General features: G+C 53.0%; 6 protein-coding genes across 6 annotated transcripts; 3 read left to right on the top strand and 3 right to left on the bottom strand.

The window, feature by feature from the left end:
- Positions 1-404: 404 nt before the first annotated feature.
- JCM15063_002812 (uncharacterized protein) lies at positions 405-2,609 on the bottom strand (the record flags this gene model as incomplete). Its single annotated transcript, XM_076680980.1, has 3 exons — positions 405-1,467; positions 1,535-1,958; positions 2,033-2,609. The coding sequence occupies 3 exons, from the start codon at positions 2,607-2,609 to the stop codon at positions 405-407; spliced, it is 2,064 nt and encodes a 687-aa protein (XP_076531912.1).
- A 165-nt stretch (positions 2,610-2,774) lies between these two features.
- Positions 2,775-3,987, top strand: JCM15063_002811 (alpha/beta hydrolase; the record flags this gene model as incomplete). Its single annotated transcript, XM_076680979.1, has 4 exons — positions 2,775-2,890; positions 2,955-3,040; positions 3,099-3,724; positions 3,787-3,987. The coding sequence occupies 4 exons, from the start codon at positions 2,775-2,777 to the stop codon at positions 3,985-3,987; spliced, it is 1,029 nt and encodes a 342-aa protein (XP_076531911.1).
- An 85-nt stretch (positions 3,988-4,072) lies between these two features.
- JCM15063_002810 (uncharacterized protein) lies at positions 4,073-6,455 on the bottom strand (the record flags this gene model as incomplete). The annotated part of the gene is made up of 10 exons (XM_076680978.1): positions 4,073-4,521; positions 4,591-4,744; positions 4,833-4,908; positions 4,987-5,235; positions 5,315-5,407; positions 5,495-5,574; positions 5,661-5,751; positions 5,836-5,910; positions 6,042-6,178; positions 6,267-6,455. 10 exons carry the CDS (start codon positions 6,453-6,455, stop codon positions 4,073-4,075), a joined length of 1,593 nt encoding a protein of 530 aa, XP_076531910.1.
- A 484-nt stretch (positions 6,456-6,939) lies between these two features.
- PRP45 (mRNA splicing protein PRP45) lies at positions 6,940-9,263 on the top strand (the record flags this gene model as incomplete). The annotated part of the gene is made up of 8 exons (XM_076680977.1): positions 6,940-6,959; positions 7,026-7,248; positions 7,337-7,403; positions 7,484-7,770; positions 7,852-8,082; positions 8,147-8,625; positions 8,695-9,027; positions 9,107-9,263. 8 exons carry the CDS (start codon positions 6,940-6,942, stop codon positions 9,261-9,263), a joined length of 1,797 nt encoding a protein of 598 aa, XP_076531909.1.
- A 252-nt stretch (positions 9,264-9,515) lies between these two features.
- On the top strand, positions 9,516-13,965 carry JCM15063_002808 (uncharacterized protein; the record flags this gene model as incomplete). The annotated part of the gene is made up of 23 exons (XM_076680976.1): positions 9,516-10,148; positions 10,210-10,352; positions 10,417-10,571; positions 10,631-10,693; positions 10,754-10,814; positions 10,870-11,025; positions 11,095-11,118; positions 11,182-11,317; positions 11,379-11,386; positions 11,446-11,552; positions 11,612-11,680; positions 11,743-11,762; positions 11,824-12,228; positions 12,291-12,449; positions 12,526-12,652; positions 12,721-12,764; positions 12,830-12,867; positions 12,936-12,979; positions 13,045-13,057; positions 13,124-13,230; positions 13,308-13,456; positions 13,519-13,600; positions 13,682-13,965. The coding sequence occupies 23 exons, from the start codon at positions 9,516-9,518 to the stop codon at positions 13,963-13,965; spliced, it is 3,027 nt and encodes a 1,008-aa protein (XP_076531908.1).
- A 356-nt stretch (positions 13,966-14,321) lies between these two features.
- On the bottom strand, positions 14,322-15,900 carry NSE4 (Smc5-Smc6 complex subunit NSE4; the record flags this gene model as incomplete). The annotated part of the gene is made up of 7 exons (XM_076680975.1): positions 14,322-14,417; positions 14,490-14,584; positions 14,664-14,853; positions 14,916-14,972; positions 15,052-15,148; positions 15,223-15,610; positions 15,678-15,900. The coding sequence occupies 7 exons, from the start codon at positions 15,898-15,900 to the stop codon at positions 14,322-14,324; spliced, it is 1,146 nt and encodes a 381-aa protein (XP_076531907.1).
- Between the last annotated feature and the right edge of the window lie 1,431 nt (positions 15,901-17,331).

The raw sequence follows: 17,331 nt of genomic DNA, 5'->3' as shown, positions 1-17,331 counted from the left end.
CCAGGACACTCTTTCGGGTCAATCGAGAAGAGAGGATCTTGAATAGGAGGGAAGAGGTAGAAGAGGACTGGGTTCAAAGGATTTCCGAATAGAGATATGGGAGATGAACGTCGATGAAATGAGAATTCTTCACAAAAACACAGGTCGATTAGTACGGACACGAGTAAAGGTCTGGAAACAGCACAAGTAATGCGAGATCCTGATATGAGATTGCGGATTCGTAGCTGACTATGCAAAGTCAACAACTTGGGGGAGCGTGTCCGAGTATGAACATGGGGCGATTTGCAGTGGAGAATCAGTCCCCATATCAAAAGCTACATGCTCATTAGCGAAGGGCTGCCGTTCCAAAATGAATCGAATTCTAGAAGGTGCGGAAGAGTTTACAAAAACACCTCTCATTCGTCTCACAACTGTCCAGTTCTGACTCCCATCCGTTCGACCCAGTTCTTCCACATCATTCCTCTCTTGTTCCGCTTCTTGTCCCGATGCTTTCTGCCTTTCCCTCGTCGTTTCGATCGTTTGTATTCGTCCCTACTCTCGACGAGTCGAGTTCCAAGTTTGATCCAATTGTCCACGGTCAATCCTGGTTCAAACCTCTTGTTCTTGTTCAAGACGTTACCGAATCCAAACCACGTTCGAGGTTTCGAAGATGTCGAAGGGATTTCAAACGGTACGAGGTCGTGTTCTTCCAATAATTTCTCAAGAGTCGATCGAATCGTCTTGGTCCTCTTGAACGTTCGTTCACCCCCTCGGTTTCGATCAACCCATTCTCGAATCTTTCGAGGCATGAAGTCAATCCTAAACACCATTTCCCTCTCCTGGTTCAAGTTTGTTCCTCCCTGTCCTTGTTGTTCGATCGAATCCAAGAGTCTCTCGATCACTTCTTCTTTCGGTAAAGTCGTGTATTCAATCTCCCATCGAGGTCCTTTCACCTTTTCAACAAGCGATCGTTCCCATTCCCAAGATTCGAAAGTCGTCATCGACGAGTTGAGGTACAATGTTTCGTACTCTTTATTCGCCTGTTCGAAATTCTCGAGCGGGATGTAGAATTGCGTGTACGAAGTCGGAGTGAATTCCGACAAGGTACGACAAGGTGAACTCGGAGTCGAAGGGTTTGGCAACACTTTTGCAAGTGTCCGATTCTCGTGAGGTTGATGATGATTTGTCGTCATTTTTGCGAGTGATGTCGTTGTTATTGAGTTTGAGGGTACTTGGTACTCCCAGATTCGAAAGGTGGGCAAATAGGTAGGGATCACTGAAGGCGATACATGGATCGGTGCAAGTTTCCAAGCGTGTTTGCGAATCTCTGATGGTGTGCGCGGAAGAACATGTTTGAACTGTTTGTACAGAGTTTTCGGGAGGCTTGACGATTGCAGAGTCGAGATGGGTGGGGATGCGGGTCGAGGCGAGGATGAGGGGAGAGTCAGGAAAGAAAAGTGATCTTGATTCATGTGTCCAAACAGTTGACTAGCACCTCGGAAGGAATCAGCATTGAGGGTATAGTTGCCGCAAGAGAAGGAAAAGTTTGGTTCACCCGAGGACATTGCCACCGTACCTGATGACGAGTTCCGAGTATCGATCCAAACACGGTTCGTACCAGTTGCCGGGTTCGGGAGGAACGTGTCCCGAGAGCCACACTTGCATCCCTCGTTCGTGAGCGAGGTACAATTGTTGTTCCAACCACAACAATTGTTCCGAACCGGGATCAATCGCTGCGATCGTCACATTGTCGAATCGACTCCAGAATGCCGCTCGCGTGAGTTCGTCGACCGCAGGACACCCATCGACGGCAGTGTTCTTTTCGAAAAAATAGATCGTGTTGAGCGAGATCAACAGGAGCTTGTCGGGTACGACCTCGTGCGAATAGTACCCTCCTCTTGCAAACGTGTGCTTCATTTGCTCGGGCACAAAGTTGTGTGTCGTCCACAAATCCAACAGCGAGGTCGTAATCTTGGAGGCTACGTGTCGGGGATGTTTGCGGGTCAGCGCAACTTGGGGAGAGAGCGAAACGTGCCAAAAGAAAAGAGCTTGCGACCTGGAAACATGATGTTGTGCGGCCAGACATCGTTGTTGCCGACACTGGCGACGACGGCGAGATCGTCTCCGAGCGAGGATCGGATTTGATCTGCGACGAACGAGTTGAGCTCGAGGATTTCGGGCAAGGTCCGTGGGAGGTGATCGTCGAGATCGTGCCTTGCGTTGTCACCCGTCCAGACTAGAAAGTCGAACGCGCTTGTCGGGGGCCCGTCCGAGTGCGATACGAGGGAGAACTCGGTCGAGAGGAACGAGAGGGTCGAATTGATGAGCGCGATAGGACTGTCGCATTCGGACGAAGCGAGACCAAAGTATCCCGCTCTTCGTCCGCGGTCCAACTCGAGTCCTATCCGGTCGTCGAGGTCGTCCGGGTCGAAGCCGTTCGAGGCAGAAGCAAACGAGCGAGGGTGAGAGTTGCGTCGGTGGCATGCATCGGCCTCCCATGCGCCTCGAGTGTAGTGCGGGTCAGGATGGAGATCGGTGAGATGGAGGAACCGACCCCGCAGCGTCTTGGTCGAGGCAGAGGGGACATCCGATGCCCAGGTGGGGGCAGCAAGCGACGCTACGACCACCATGAGCGAGCTAATACACGAGCAGGACGGTACAAGAGACCGCATCCTCCAGAGACCACGAGGTAGTCCAAGCTGCGAGCGGAAGAAGGGACTCGAGTCGGAACGAACGAACGATCGAATTCCGAGAAAGCGACGCCGACGAACGTTTTGAGGTTTCTCCATCAAAGGATGTCGACCAGCACAACGAGCGACATTGTCGGTCCCAACGCGACCAAGTTCTTCACCAAGACGTGGCTGCCCGCCTCGGGGACTCGCACGCGCGCAGTAGTACTGTTTGTGCACGGGTGAGTCGAATGTTTGGCGCGCGTCCGAACCGGTGACCTCATGCCGAACTTTCGTCCCACCCAGGTTCGTCGAGCACATCAGGAGGTACGATCACGTGTTCCCATTGTACGCAGACCAGGGTATCGCCGTATTTGCGTTCGATCAACGAGGTACGATTCATGCTCTATTGACCCGGTCCTCGTCGAGCTCACGCACCCCGTCCGACAGGCTTTGGTCAGACTGCATTCTACACCCCCAAGCACACTCAGGGGCAAACCACGTGGCCGAAACAGTTTGCCGACCTCGACTTCTTCACCCAACATGTTCGCGAACAGTTCCCGCGTCCGACTCCCTTGTTCCTCATGGGGCACTCGATGGGAGGTGCGATCGCCCTCGCGTACCCTACTCGCTCTCCCCCACTCCCAAACTTTGTCACTGCCGATTTTGCCGGAGTCGTGTCGACGAGTCCTCTCTTGCGTCAAAGTCCAGGCGTGAAAGCTCCTCAGTTTGTCGTCAAACTCGGTTCGATCGTAGGCAAACTCGTACCCAACTTGCCCATCAACGCGGCAGTGAAACCTGAAGACACGTGTCGAGATCCCGAAATCCAACGACAGTACGCTCAAGACAAACTGTGCAAACAACAAGGCACGTTTGGAGGAGTCGGGAGCATGCTCGTCGGAGGTCAACACCTCGTCGACCAAGATTATCGAAACTGGCCCATGTCTGTCCCCGTGTTGGTCTGTCATGGAGAGAGTGACAAGGTGACGGATTGTCAAGCTTCGAAAGAGTTTGTCGACAAGCTTCACAAGCTGGGACATGCCGATGCCGAGTACGCAGGCTTTGAAGGGTACTATGTCAGTAACGCTTCTCCGATTGACTTGGCTGCCCGGTTGACTGAAAACATTGTCGTCTTCAGCACGAGATGCAGAACGAACCTGGACAGGACAAGGTCGTGTTTATCAACCGTGTCATCGATTGGATCCTCAAACACGCGGGTCAAGCTCAGTTGCCGACAATGTCCCTCGATACGACTGGCACTCCCGCGATTCAGGTCTCTCCTGCGTCCCCGATCGCGACTGAAGACGCTTCGAGCGTTGCGAGGGAGAGCAAGCTGTAGTTTTCTCTTTTTCTCTTTGCCTCCATGCCGTACCCAACCTTAATAATGATTACTATGATTACCCAAAGACTTGACGAGTCTTGTTTCAGAGAGAGTATCTAAAGTTGGGGTTCTTCCAGTCGGTCAAATCGAGTTTCTCGACGGACTCCAACTCGTCGTCCAAGATTGCCTCGAGCCCATCTCGTTCCTTCTCGTCTTGTCCTCTTTCCACCTGCAATTGTGGTTGCTGTTGACTCTGTTGATCCCTCCTGTCATTCTCCCGAGATAACATGATCCTCAACACGATCGACAGTAACATCGTGACGACCATTGAAACCATGATCGCGATCCAAGTACTTCGATAGCGAATCGGCTTCTCATCGGTAAATACCGTGTAGGGTGCGACAATGTTGCCGACGTTGTACCCGACAAAGATGGCTCCGGTCGTCAAGGATTTCTTGGTAGATCCAGCAATGTTGCTAGATGCCAACGAGAGGAGGAGGACGTAAGGAGCTCCAAACGTCGGTAACAAGTAGTACCCGAACAATGGAACACCTTTCACGAGAAATGAGAATCAGTTTTTTCTCAAAGCTTTTGGTTAATAACGAAAGAGTCTCTTTTTACCTCGATGGTGCCAACTTGACCCCCAAATGATCGCACTACCGACGATGACGGGAATACACGAGATGGGGATCAACCACGTCAAACTGTTCTTCCATCGAGATGCGATCCAAGTGAACAAGTAGATCGAAGCGCAGGTGAATGCTCCTCCCGGAATCTTTGAAAATCGCAAAAAGCGTGTAAGTCTCTTTGATGAAGGTGAAGGGGAGAAAGGAACAGAGTGAGCGGAAAAGAAAAGGACGAACGAGGATTGCGATGGTCGTGAGTGGAGAATATCCAAACGACGAGACGATCCTGGCCCCAAACGCCGTCACGCCACCACTTTTCATCATACATTACCCCTCAGTCTAGAAGCTCGCATTTGTGGAGCAAAAGCCTGGGAGAAAAGAGGCAACTCACTTGCAAATGTAAATCGCCGCGCCCATGACCATGAAGATCCACACCTTGAAGTCACAAACGGCTTCTTTTGCTTGAGCCCAATCAAACGTACTCAGTTCGATTCGACCCGACTTGTTCTCCCTCGCACGGCGCATCAAGATCGTACGTTCGTGGTCGTTGAACCATCGATGAGACGTTCGAGGACTGTCGGGAACCAATACGAGGATCACTCCAGCCCATAAGATGGTCCAAGCTCCCGCAAACAAGTACCTAGAGAACACGAAAAAGATCGGGTCAGTGTTACGGTTTCGGCTTGTTTGTCAAAGTCGCGAGAGAGAAGAAGAGGTACATGTATTTCCAGGGATGAAGCGAACCTCCTGCTTTGCCCAACCCATAATTGACGACTCCTGAAAACGCGCTAAAGATTCCAGTTGCAGAGTACCTGTGGTTTTGCAACATGAGAGCCTCCCCCGATAAGCTTGGTGTCCTGATCGTGGACGCAGTGAAGGAAGAAAAGACGATATCTTACCAGATTCCGATTCGAGAAGCTTGTTCGCTTTTGCGATACCACTGAGTCGTAATCATGACGAATCCAGGACTGACGGAAGACTGGAAAATGAGAGGATGACCAGTTTAGTGGTCTGGGGCGAACGAGGATATTATCGTTCTCCAAGCGCTGTGTAAGACGGCCTTACTTCGAGAACGCCGAGAAAGACTCGTTGCACGACAAGACCTTGATACGATTGAACGACGACGGTCAAGATGACCGTCACTCCCCAGAAGAAACTGTTGGATGACGAAACATGAACATGCTTGCAGGAGTCAGTCGGCAGGTTGCAACGGATGGTTGGGAAGGTATGTAGAGCTCACATGCATGCTGAAAGGGTCTTGGCGAGAGGTAGACGTTGCAGCAAGAGCGCAAACGGAAGGACGGCCACGATGTATCTAGGAGTCAGGATTTTGGGCATCAGTTTGAAACGCTTGCATCACGGGACGTCCGTCGCCTCGTGTCTCGTAGTGCGGTTTTCCTCTCTCGTTCTAGGTATAGGAATGAGGGAAGAAAAGGCGTGGCTCACCCCCAGTAGAATGCAGAATTCGCAGTCGAGTAGCGCAACGTCGAGACGACGGTTTTGCCCGTGACGGGGTCGATCGACTTGGTCGATAGTCCCAAATCCTTGATGATACCAAAAATCGAAGCCGATCCCAATACTGCCTAATGGAACGCAGATTGCGCCGAGGAAAGTCAGAGAATCAGTGCGTTTCGAGGATTTTGTGCGAGGGAAAGAATTCAAACGGGTTACCTTGTCGTAGTATTGCAGTCCAAAGCTGATGGTCAACAAGGGCATCAACAGCCAATCGATCTTGCGTACGACGCGACGTTCCTCTTCGACCGCAACCGCTCGCATTTCGTCGCTTGACTCGGATCGACGCGAGGCGGATGGTTCGCCAACCGAGCGATCCTTGGTCGAGCAGGAAGAGAACGGCCACATCGCAGTTCAATCAGTCAACAAGCTAGAGTGGGAGGCGGCAACCGAGGGAATGCGAAGGAAGCGAAAGAAAGCCAAAAAAGCAAGAAGAGGAAGATCAGGAACGGTATGTGTGGAGCGACAGGGGCTCGAACGCCGCTCGAGACGAGAAAGCCGCGGACAACCGTCGAGGTTCTCTCGCACTCGCAAACGCTCGCAGGGCGTCAAAATTCTTGGAAGAACAACCGCAATTCGCAGCTGTCGAGGCTGTTGCCAAGGCGAATTTATCGAAATTTGAATATTGCTCTCGAGACGCGAGGCGAAAAGGGCCGAAATCTACGCGAAATCTTGCCACGCTCCTTGCACAAGAAAGGAGACACTCCTGGAAGTATCATATTTGGACAGTACGCGGAGACTCTGTCGAGAGAGGGGGGGTTGAGAAAGAAACGTAAGCGAGTGCATGTGAGCGCGAATATCACCTCGTCTCGTCCAACCCCGCACAACCACCATGGCGGCTTTGTTCAGCTCGTGAGATCTCTTTTTGGCACAGACTGACTGTGTATACAATCTGACACATCACGGGATTCCTGCCAGGCTGCCCGCGCCACTTCATGGAGACCAAACACCATCATCGGCTCCGGCACCCACCACGGCTGCACCTTCAAACGCACTCGTGCAGCAAGGACCTGTGATCCCTCCATATGGTCAGCGTAGCAAAGGGTGGTTCCCGAAGGAGCAGCGCGACTTTGGAGATGGAGGGAGTTACCCCGAATGTCATCGCGCCCAGTACCCGCTCGAGATGGGCCGCAAGCACAAGGTGGGCATCACCTTCTGTCCTCATCTCCAGCGCGAGTTGACTCGCGCGCTGACTCCCCAAACCCTCCTCCTTTGTCGAGCTTTCACAGGCGACCGCAGGCAACACCCTTGCGCTCCAAGTCGATGCAGATGGCAGAGTCAAGTACGACGCGATTGGTGAGTCTAGCACAAATGCTCTCGAGAGAGCGAAGGCACTGAAACCTTGCCGGCCTCTCTTCTTTCATTCAACGCACCAGCGCAACAAGGACACCGCAAGGGAGTACATGTGCAGTCGTCGTTCAAAGACCTCGTCCCCCTCGCGAACCGTACCGACATTTCGAAAGAAGCGCTCGAGATGCAACGACCTTCGGAGGAGGAAGTGCAGGCCACCGCCGATCGGACCAAGGCCGCACTCGAGAAACTCGTGAATGGCAAGATCAAGGCGGCGCAACCCAAGAATGTACCCAACAGTCAAGGCGAGACGAGCTTCATGAGGTACACTCCCCAGCAAGGAGGAGTTCAGAATCAAAAGATCATCAAGATGGTAAGCGAGGTGATTTCCCCAGCTATGCGGTACAAGGATTTGCTAAAACCTCGGTTGCGCGAAAATTTCCCCCTGCTCTAGACTGAAGTGGTAGAGGATCCACTCGAACCTCCCAAGTTCAAGGGCAAGAAGATCCCGCGTGGACCCCCTTCACCACCACCTCCAGTATTGCGTTCGCCCCCTCGCAAAGTGACGGCACAAGAACAGAAAGACTGGATGATCCCGCCGTGCGTTTCGAACTGGAAGAACAACAAAGGTTACACGATCCCACTCGACAAACGTCTCGCAGCGGATGGACGAGGACTCCAAGATGTAAGCCGCATCCCTCCAAATCAGTCATGACTCGCTACACTTGCTCACTGTCGGACGTTTACAGGTGCACATCAATGATCGATTCGCGCAGTTTTCGGAAGCGCTGTACGTTGCCGATCGACATGCGCGCGAAGAGGTGCGACAACGTTCGCTCATGCAACAAAAGATTGCACAAAAGGAGAAAGAGGCCAAGGAGGACAACTTGCGCATGATGGCCCAACGCGCGAGGGAGGAACGTTCGGGAGTCACGATCCAACCGGCTCAAACGGGAGGTTCGATGGGAGGTGCGATCGCTGGGTACGGATCCGATAGCGAATCGGACGGGGACGCTTCGGACGATTCTGCTGCTCCTCCGGCAGCTGCAAGACCGGCGGGAGGTGATAGCGAAGACGAGAGCGAGGAAGAGGAAGAGGGCGAGACCGAGGAGGAGAAGAAGGCTGCACGGGAGCGAGCAGTTGCGCGACAGGAGAGGAGAAAGGAACGTGAACGAGAACTGAGGATGAACAACATGGGAACCGAACAACGAGCGAAAGTGCTCGCCAAGTGAGCCCTCCTCCCTATCTCGTTTGCCTCAGCGAAAACAAATATTGACGCATTCGATTGACTTTGAAGGGCGACTGGACGAGACATTTCGGAAAAGATCGCGCTTGGACTCGCGAAACCTACACTCTCAAAGGACTCGATGCTCGATTCGCGCCTGTTCAACCGCGAGTCGTTGTCGTCGTCGTTTGGCAACTCTGATTCGTACAACCTGTACGACAAGCCTCTGTTCAGCGGGTCTTCGGCTGCGGCGGCAATCTACAAACCTCGAGGCAAGAACGTCGACGACGAAGGGTACGAGTTGGCCGAAGAGGAAGCACAAAAGGCAATGAAGAACGACCGGTTCGGTCTCGGAGTCGCTGGTCGAGGGTTCGATGGTGCCGACACTTCGGAAGTTCGCGAAGGGTCAGTCCTGTTTTCTTCCCTTTCAACATATTGTGCGCGCCTACATCGAGTACTGATGGTGGAATCGCTCGCCGATCAGACCGGTCGCGTTCGAGCGCGACACGGCGGATCCTTTCGGAGTCGACGCATTCTTGGAGAGTGCGAAAGCGGGACCTTCTGGATCGGAGAAGAAACGAGGTCTCGATCTTGTTGGCGAGACGAAGAACGAGGATGCGAGGAAACGTGCACGAGAGTGAACCATGCACGATCGTCTGCAACGGAGCCATTTCACGTCCTTTTGTCTACTTCGAGAGTACCTTGCACGAGAGAGTAAACAAGATTGGAACATTCGAAACGGGACCGAGAAGGCATGTCGCGTGAACGCGACAAAGTTTCGAAAGCGATGACTTTGCTCTCTCGGCCAAGGAAACCTGCAACAGCACGCTCGGCAATCTATCAGCACCAGCGACGACTCGGGAACAATCTCGACGTTCTCTCGATAGAGGGCAATGTCTTACTACGCCGTTCCGACGCCGTCAACGCCTCGCCGACGAACCGATTCGGCAACGGGTCATCGTTCAACAATCGAGGATTCATCAGGCATTCGCACCGTGCCGAGTCCAAGTCCCGCTCCGTACGATTACGGGTATAGTCAGGGTGGCATCGTAGGCTATACTCAGGAGGAATACCGGGATCCGCGCGCGACAGAGCGACCTCCGTCATTTCAATCAACATCAAACGATCTCGCTCCCCCTTCGCCCGGAGCCGGAGTCTTTCTCGGCTATGACGAAGGTGACGATAGCTATCGTACCCTGCCTACTGGCAGAAGTTACCAAGCGCAATCGAACGTCGATTTGGACTTGCACCTCGAACCATCTCCTCGAGATCTCGTACCCGGATACACCTCGACGGGAGTGTACGAAGATTTGGAAGACGTCAAACGAGCGGCCGATTTTGAGGACAGTTTCGAGGGAGACACGAGCGTACAACCGAGATCTGTCCCAAGACGCAGGACCCGCTTCGACAGCCAGAATGGTGCAGAGGACGGAGATGACGAAGAAGAAGATGAAGACGATGACATCCTTCAAGATTTCGACAGCCCGGCGTTGAGCTACAAAGGCGGATTCGGAGCACCACCGACTGTGCGTTTTGCTCTTGTCGCCTTTGCGTCTGAGAGTATAACACTAATCTCGACTTGACAAGAGACAGTCGGCACACACACGACGAAACATGACGAACCGCAGGGTCAAATTGACCGAGGGAAACCTTGTGATCGAGTGTCAGATACCGACAAGGCTCGCAGGGTTCCTCCCTCGCAAGAGTGAAGACGAGTTCCTGCACACAAGGTACGCTCTTCCTTTCTCAAGCCTTTCAAGCTGAACTCTCAAGCTGATGAACGAACAACCATAGGTACACTGCCGTAACGTGCGAGCCAGACGAATTTCACGCGAGGAATTACACCTTGCGACCGACACTGTACAACCGTCAAACCGAGTTGTTCGTCGTCGTGACCATGTACAACGAAAACGAAGAACTGTTCTGTCGAACTCTGCACGGCATCATGAGTAAGCTTGCTCGTTGCCGGTCTGATCGAAATCCCATGTTGACCACCTTGAGAATGCAGAAAACATCTCGCACTTGTGCAAACGCAAGAAGAGTCAGACGTGGGGTCCCGACGGCTGGAAAAGTGCGTCGGTGTGTCTGAACTGTTCGCTGTGCCTTTGCTGACTAGACGTCAATCACGCAGAGGTTGTTGTCTGTATCGTAGCAGACGGACGAAGAGCGATCCATCCTCGAGTGCTCGACTGGCAAGCTCTGACCAATCTTGACCTTGATCTTGACCGCTGACTCGTCGTCGCACAGTCTCGCTGCGTTGGGCATTTATCGGGATGGACTCGCGACGAACCAGATTGACGACAAACCCGTCCAGGCTCATGTTTACGAATACACGACTCAGATGAGTATCGCACCAGACCTGACTTTCAAAGGGTTGGAGAAAGGGATTGTTCCGGTTCAGATGTCAGTTTGGAGAGCCTTGAAGATCTTTACAAACCGAAGGCTGACATTTCGCTTTTGTCACTCGTGCAGGATGTTTTGCCTCAAGGAAAACAAGTCTGTCATTTCTCGATCAGATCCGTGGTTTTTGAGCTGATGTCGAGTCTCGACCACCTGCAGTGCAAAGAAGATCAACTCGCACCGTTGGGCATTGCAGGCGTTTGCGCCACAACTCGACCCAAATGTCGTCATGTTAATCGATGTCGGTACCAAACCCGGTGATCGATCACTCTACCACCTGTGGAAAGCATTCGATGTGAGCTGTTCATCACTTCGTAGCTTGTCCAATACTGATTTCGAGATCGTCCTCGTCACAGATGAACTCGTTCGTTTGCTTCAGCTCCTGTGTCCCGTTGTGCTTTACTGATGCAAAGGATCCGATAGCAATGTTGGCGGAGCCTGTGGAGAGATCGTCGCCCAGAAAGGTAGATTCTGGCTCAGTCTGCTCAATCCCCTCGTCGCGGCTCAAAACTTTGAGTACAAGATTTCGAGTAGGTCGACTCGATTGCTTCTCGGCTCGTGAATGCTCACTGACAAGCTTTACGAGCAGATATCCTTGACAAGCCAACCGAGTCGATTTTCGGCTACATTTCCGTGTTACCCGGCGCATTCTCTGCTTGTACAATTCCTCCCTCCGTGTTTCCCGCGAGGAATTATCTGACCCGTATCTCTCCTTCACAGATCGATATATCGCTCTCAAAGTAAGCAGAGCAAGCTTGACTTCTCTTTGCGCAAGCTGATTCCTGTTCGCCCCGATGCCAGAACGATGAACTCGGTCATGGACCTCTCGCTTCCTACTTCAAAGGCGAACACCTCGCAGGCCATGATGCCGATCTGACAACGTCCAACATGTACCTTGCCGAGGATCGTATCCTCTGTTGGGAGCTCGTCGCGAAGCGGGGTGACGCTTGGATCCTCAAGTATGTCAAGAGTGCGACAGGAGAAACCGACGTTCCCGACACGGTGGCCGAGTTTATCAACCAGCGTCGAAGGTGGTTGAACGGTTCGTTCTTCGCATCGACCTATGCTTTGACGCACACGATGCAACTGTTCCGAACTCAGCACTCGAGGAGACAAGTGTTTTTCCTCCTGATCCAAGCGATCTACAACCTCTGCAACGTGCTCTTCGCTTGGTTCGGACTCGGCAACTATGCAATCTTTTTCTTTGTGTGTTCACTTGCATCGGTATCGTCGCTACATGCTGAATCGCTAACCAAGGTGGCACATAGGTTCTCACAACTTCGATGCAAGACAAGTCATTCAAAATCCCACATATCGATGTGGCCAACACGATCATGCAGTACCTGTACACGGGGACCGTCATCGCCTGCTTCTTGTTCTCGATGGGCAACCGACCGAAAGCCGCCCGCTGGAAGTATATCGCAGCGGTTCGTTGGAATTACGAACCTTTTCTTTCCCGTGAGACTCTGCTGATGGAATCCTCTGCCGGGGGCTCTCGTACAGATGGTCAGCTTTGCTCTCACCACGGCATACATGCTTGGCGCGGCGGGCTACTGCGTGTACCAGGCGGTCAAGCAATCGACCGAGAGCTTGATCATGGCGCAGATTGTCGTCTCGCTCGCTTCAACCTGTAGGCAGCTGTTCTCGGACGAGATCTCTCCCCCACACTCGCTTACATCCCTCTTCTGGTCAATGCAGATGGATGCTACGTTCTTTCGAGCCTGATTGCAGGCGATCCTTGGGTTCGTACAGACTGTCGCGCCATGTCCCGCTGTGGTACTGAACGACTCTTTCCTTCGTCCAACAGCACCTTTTCACTTCGATGGCTCAATACATGCTATTCGCGTCCGTCTCCTCGCGCTTGCTCTTGGCTGAAGGAAAACTGATTCGACGCGTAACTACCGAACCTACAGACCTATTTACATCAACCTGCTCAACATCTTTGCCTTTTCCAACCGTCAGTCGCTTCTGCTCCCCTGACTCTCGATTTATTTCCGAACGTTGACATCGTCACTTCCTCAGTTCACGACTTCTCGTTCGTTTTGTCTCTGTTTCAGCGATCGTCGACCAGGAAGCTGACCTGCGACATCGGTGTATGTAGATGGGGAACGAAAGAACAGAACAAGGCCGAGATCGATCTCGGAATCACTCGCAAAGTCGGCAAAGATGAAGTCGCGATGGCACTGCCGTCTGACCAAGACGACATTGGTCCGTATTCAAGATTCGACTTTGCGATCTCGTCATCAATGCTGAACCCTGTTCCTTTGCCAACTAATTACCGACAGATGTCTCGTATGACCGCGCGCTGCACAATCTCAAGACGCGACCGATGATCGTAGCTCCACAACTGAGCGACAAGCAGAAGGAAGAAGCAGTCCGAGATTTCTACGCGAGCGTGAGAACCAATGTACTCCTGTTGTGGGTCCTTTCGAACGTGAGTGTTTTCTGCTACTAGTCATCAGCCAGACTCCTCAGGCTGACGCGTCATAATATCAGGGCTTGCTCGTCGCAACGATCTTGCATGGAGACTACGCCTCGACGTTTACCGAAAAAGGCGGCAACGGCCGAACCCAGATCTGTGCGTAGTTTGTTTCCACACTCAAGATATTCTCTGGCTCAAGCACTGACAGGTCACGATTGTTGGTGTGGGTGGTTGCAGACCTCGTCATCGTTCTTATCTTTGTCGCCGTCATGAGTTTGATCCGGTTCTTCGGTTCGACACTCTACGTGATTAACCGCTACGTCGAGATGATCGGTAGTCAGATTCAGCGACGATTGTTTGCGAGAAGGAAAGTCGGGGAACAGAGCAAGCTTCGTCGACGTGAGACCGGCAGAGGTATCTCGGGCAGGAAAGAAATCGTCGAGGAGAAGGAAGAGCGTGAGGATGACGATCTTGATGACCTGCAAAACATAACGGGGAACGCATACGATTACGATCGGTGAGATCAAGGTAAAAGCCCCAAATCCTCTGCAGGTTCTGTTCTTCTTTCGATTTTTCAGCGAGGTTCATCTCTCGACTTTATTCTGTTACCCAATTATGGCACGAGATTGCTTCTCGAGCGATCTTGGCATGAGATATACCCCTCTTGAAGTTCCCGTTACCCTTATTCTTACTCTCCACCTGATTAGAATGCAACTTGAACGAGCCTCCCGAAAATGAACGAGAGCGCAGCGCAGCGCAGGCAGCGAGCATGAAACGAAGCGTAAAAAGACGACATAATACAAGCTATTTGTGGAAAGACGAACGAGAAAGAATAAAGCGAAACAAGCGATTCTTCGATTGGCGATTCCGAAAGGATCTATCCCCATTTTTTCTTGCCACCAGCCGTTGGCGGCACGAAAGCGTTTCGCATTGGGATCATCGGTTCTGTGATGTCGTATGCTTCGATCGCGTCCTGCAGAATCCGCGTAGACCGTCATGGTCAGCTTCTCGAAGTCTCGAACGTAGAGACTAGAACAGGAGGTACCCTCCAAACTTCTTGTGTCAGTTCGAGCACGACCTGGTGCTTCTGCAAAGCGCCACTCTTCAGGGTCGCTGCAGCCGACGCAGGAGCTACGCCATCTTTGGTTTTTAAGGAAGGGTGACATCGCTCTCGTTAGAACGGATCTGCATTGTTGAGGCCTATCTCCTGAACACTCACAAGCGATGATGTCTCCAAAATACTTGCTGTTCTCATCGTCGTCGAGTTCCAGCGCGACTTTCTGTTCCCTCACGAGGAAGGAAAAGTAGAACATGTTTTCGACGGTCTGAGAGAACGAGTGAGGATTGACGATAAACTTGAGGTATGGCACACCGACTTCGCCAGCGATAGAGACCAAGTGTCTTGCGATCTGTGCGGGAGATGCGCTCGTCAATCGACCATTTCACTCGAACCAGATTCGGCAGGACTCACTCGGGCCGTGACCTTGCCCGTTTCGTTCTCGTTTTTAGCGACTTCATCGCTCTTGATCTGTGAGCAGATGCATTCCGGTCAGCCAAGTCGAGTAGAGCAGGGAGACGAGGGAGACGAGTATAAAGCCGCGACGCACTTCTTCAACAATTTGCCTCTGCTCCGGGTTTATCGTCTGTTTCTGACGCTGTTGCCGAGCCTTCTTCTCCTTGATCTCAAGCGATAGCGGACCGTACCTAAAAATCGAAGCGGGTAATGGTCTCAGCTGAGTCAGGAGTGCGGCTGGAACAAAGCTCGAAATGCGACTGACATGTGCTCAAGGATCGCTGGTCGTTTGCTCTCGCCGGACAAGACTTTTCCGACCTTCCCCCACGCCCAGGGCTTCTCGCCACTGCTCTCGCCTTCGTCGTCGCTGTCTTGAGCGGCCCTCCGATTCCTGCGTGCGGCCCTCGCAGCGGCGCCGATGCTCTGTCCCATAAAGTGTGCCAGGCGCACGAGGAACTCGTCCGTATCGAACGCGTCGGCATCGATTTTGAGTTGACGAGCTTTGATCGCTCCCGCTTCCGAAATGGTGATCAAGTTCTTCGAGTCGAGCACGGCTTCGGCCGGTCCTGACACTTGGGCGAAACACGCGTTGCTGCGGTCGAGAGCTTGTCCGAGTGCTTCCATCGTCGTATTGCCCAAATCGGCGCGCATACCTGATGTGCCACTTGCAGTCAGCGTTTGTACGAGAGCGAGCGAGAATGGACGAGCGCTGTGACCCACTTTCGGCGTGCTCTTGCACTGCACGGAACTCTTGCCTGAGACGTTTCTTCTTCCTTCCAGCACGTGCTTCTTGCTTGCGCAACTTGGTTCCCTCGCTGTCGTTGCCATCATCACTGATACCGTCCGACTCGCTCGCCGAGTTCTCTGCTGCCGCCTGTTCCTGCGTTCGCTTGCCTCGACGCGTCTCCGAGTCGGACACGTCGGACATGTCTGATCGGGCCATCAGGGTTGTCGCGTAGCGATGTGGTCGAGAGGGTTCGACCGCGGTGTAACTTTTGTCGAGTCGGTTTGACGGCTAGGGGGCTCGTGGATGCTCTTGGCGCGCCTGATGCGCTTGCAAGTGTGTGTCGGGTGTTGCGTCAGGTGACACGGACGTGTCAGGGTCGATAGAAGGATCAGAACAAACCCGCGCACCGCGACGCGACTTGGCGCGCGCGCGTCTGACGGCCGACGCTTTCTCCCACTGCTCTGGCATCGCTCGCTCTCTCATCCTGACACAGCTCCTCTCTGGCTCACTCCCGCTCGCTGGCTCCTTCTGACAGCTGCTCTGGTTGAACTGGTCTGCTCTCATCGCTGGCTAGCCTGGTTTCCTCGAACGCTGTATAGTTCACAACTGCCATACTCTGTTCTCAAAGGCGAGTGCGTTCGTCAACACACTCGATGCTACAGTGGTTGCGGGTCCTCGGGAGGTACCGGAGCCGGTAATCGCCACGCAAAGGACGGTGAACGACTTGGACTTTCGAAAGCCCGAACGCCGAGCGTGCAATTTCTAGTTTGCCGGGGAAAGCTCCAAAGTTCGTCAAACCTTCCCTCGCTGCAACCGGATCCCCAGTCAGAACAGAGTCGCCACTACTGGTCAGTCAAAGTTTGTACGCTACAACAAGCCCGTTACTATTCGCTCGATAAACAACTTTGCTTCGCGAGGCAAGCGGTTTCACCGCTACGTCTCAATACGCACTTGGTGTTTCTAGTCGGTGACCACTAGGTTCACGATGGCGACAGAAGGCGTCCAAATAGCGGAACAGGGCTAGAGAATAACTCGGAAGGTCGCAGAAGATCGTCTCGGCTTTTGAGAAGGATCCGAGCGTTTCGGCAGTGAGACGCCTCGAGTGACTCTATCGCTTCTGGGCGAACGCTACTGCATACGAGAGCGTGAGAAGGTACCATATAGTAGCGTCTAAGGAATTCCTGCGGTGATAGCTGGAGAAGCTTCTCCCTGCGAGTGGCGGTGAAAAGTAAGGTTCAGGCGTCGCTTCCCCGGAGAACGGGTTCTCTAGCCAGGAAGCGCCTTGCGCATCACCGACAAGAACACTGACAAGCGCAATTTAGGCTTTGTTCAGGCCGGCGAAGATCCACAGCAAACTCGAGTGGCGTTCGGCGACGTGGTCGCGGAAAAGTGTTGGGAAAAATCTGCCCCAGAATTTTCGCTCTACCCGAAGCCGTAGATTCTCGACTCGTCCTCCCCGGTCCCCTCCTCCTTTCCTACCCGCCGTTTTTCTCCCTTCCCTCCCTCCCTTCCCCTCCCACCCATCCGCCTCTTCCCCCTTACTCTCTTTTCAAGCCCAGCTCGACTCATTTCAGTCCTTCCGGCTTGCAACTTTCCCCCCAATCACCACCTCATCACGTCAAAACTCGTTCACTCGCAGTTCGACCT

The sequence above is a fragment of the Sporobolomyces koalae genome, assembly GCF_050403365.1.
Source record: "Sporobolomyces koalae JCM15063 DNA, S_koalae_JCM15063T_v1_ctg50, whole genome shotgun sequence".
Lineage (NCBI taxonomy): Eukaryota > Fungi > Basidiomycota > Microbotryomycetes > Sporidiobolales > Sporidiobolaceae > Sporobolomyces > Sporobolomyces koalae.
This window is presented reverse-complemented; position numbering and strand designations above follow the sequence as displayed.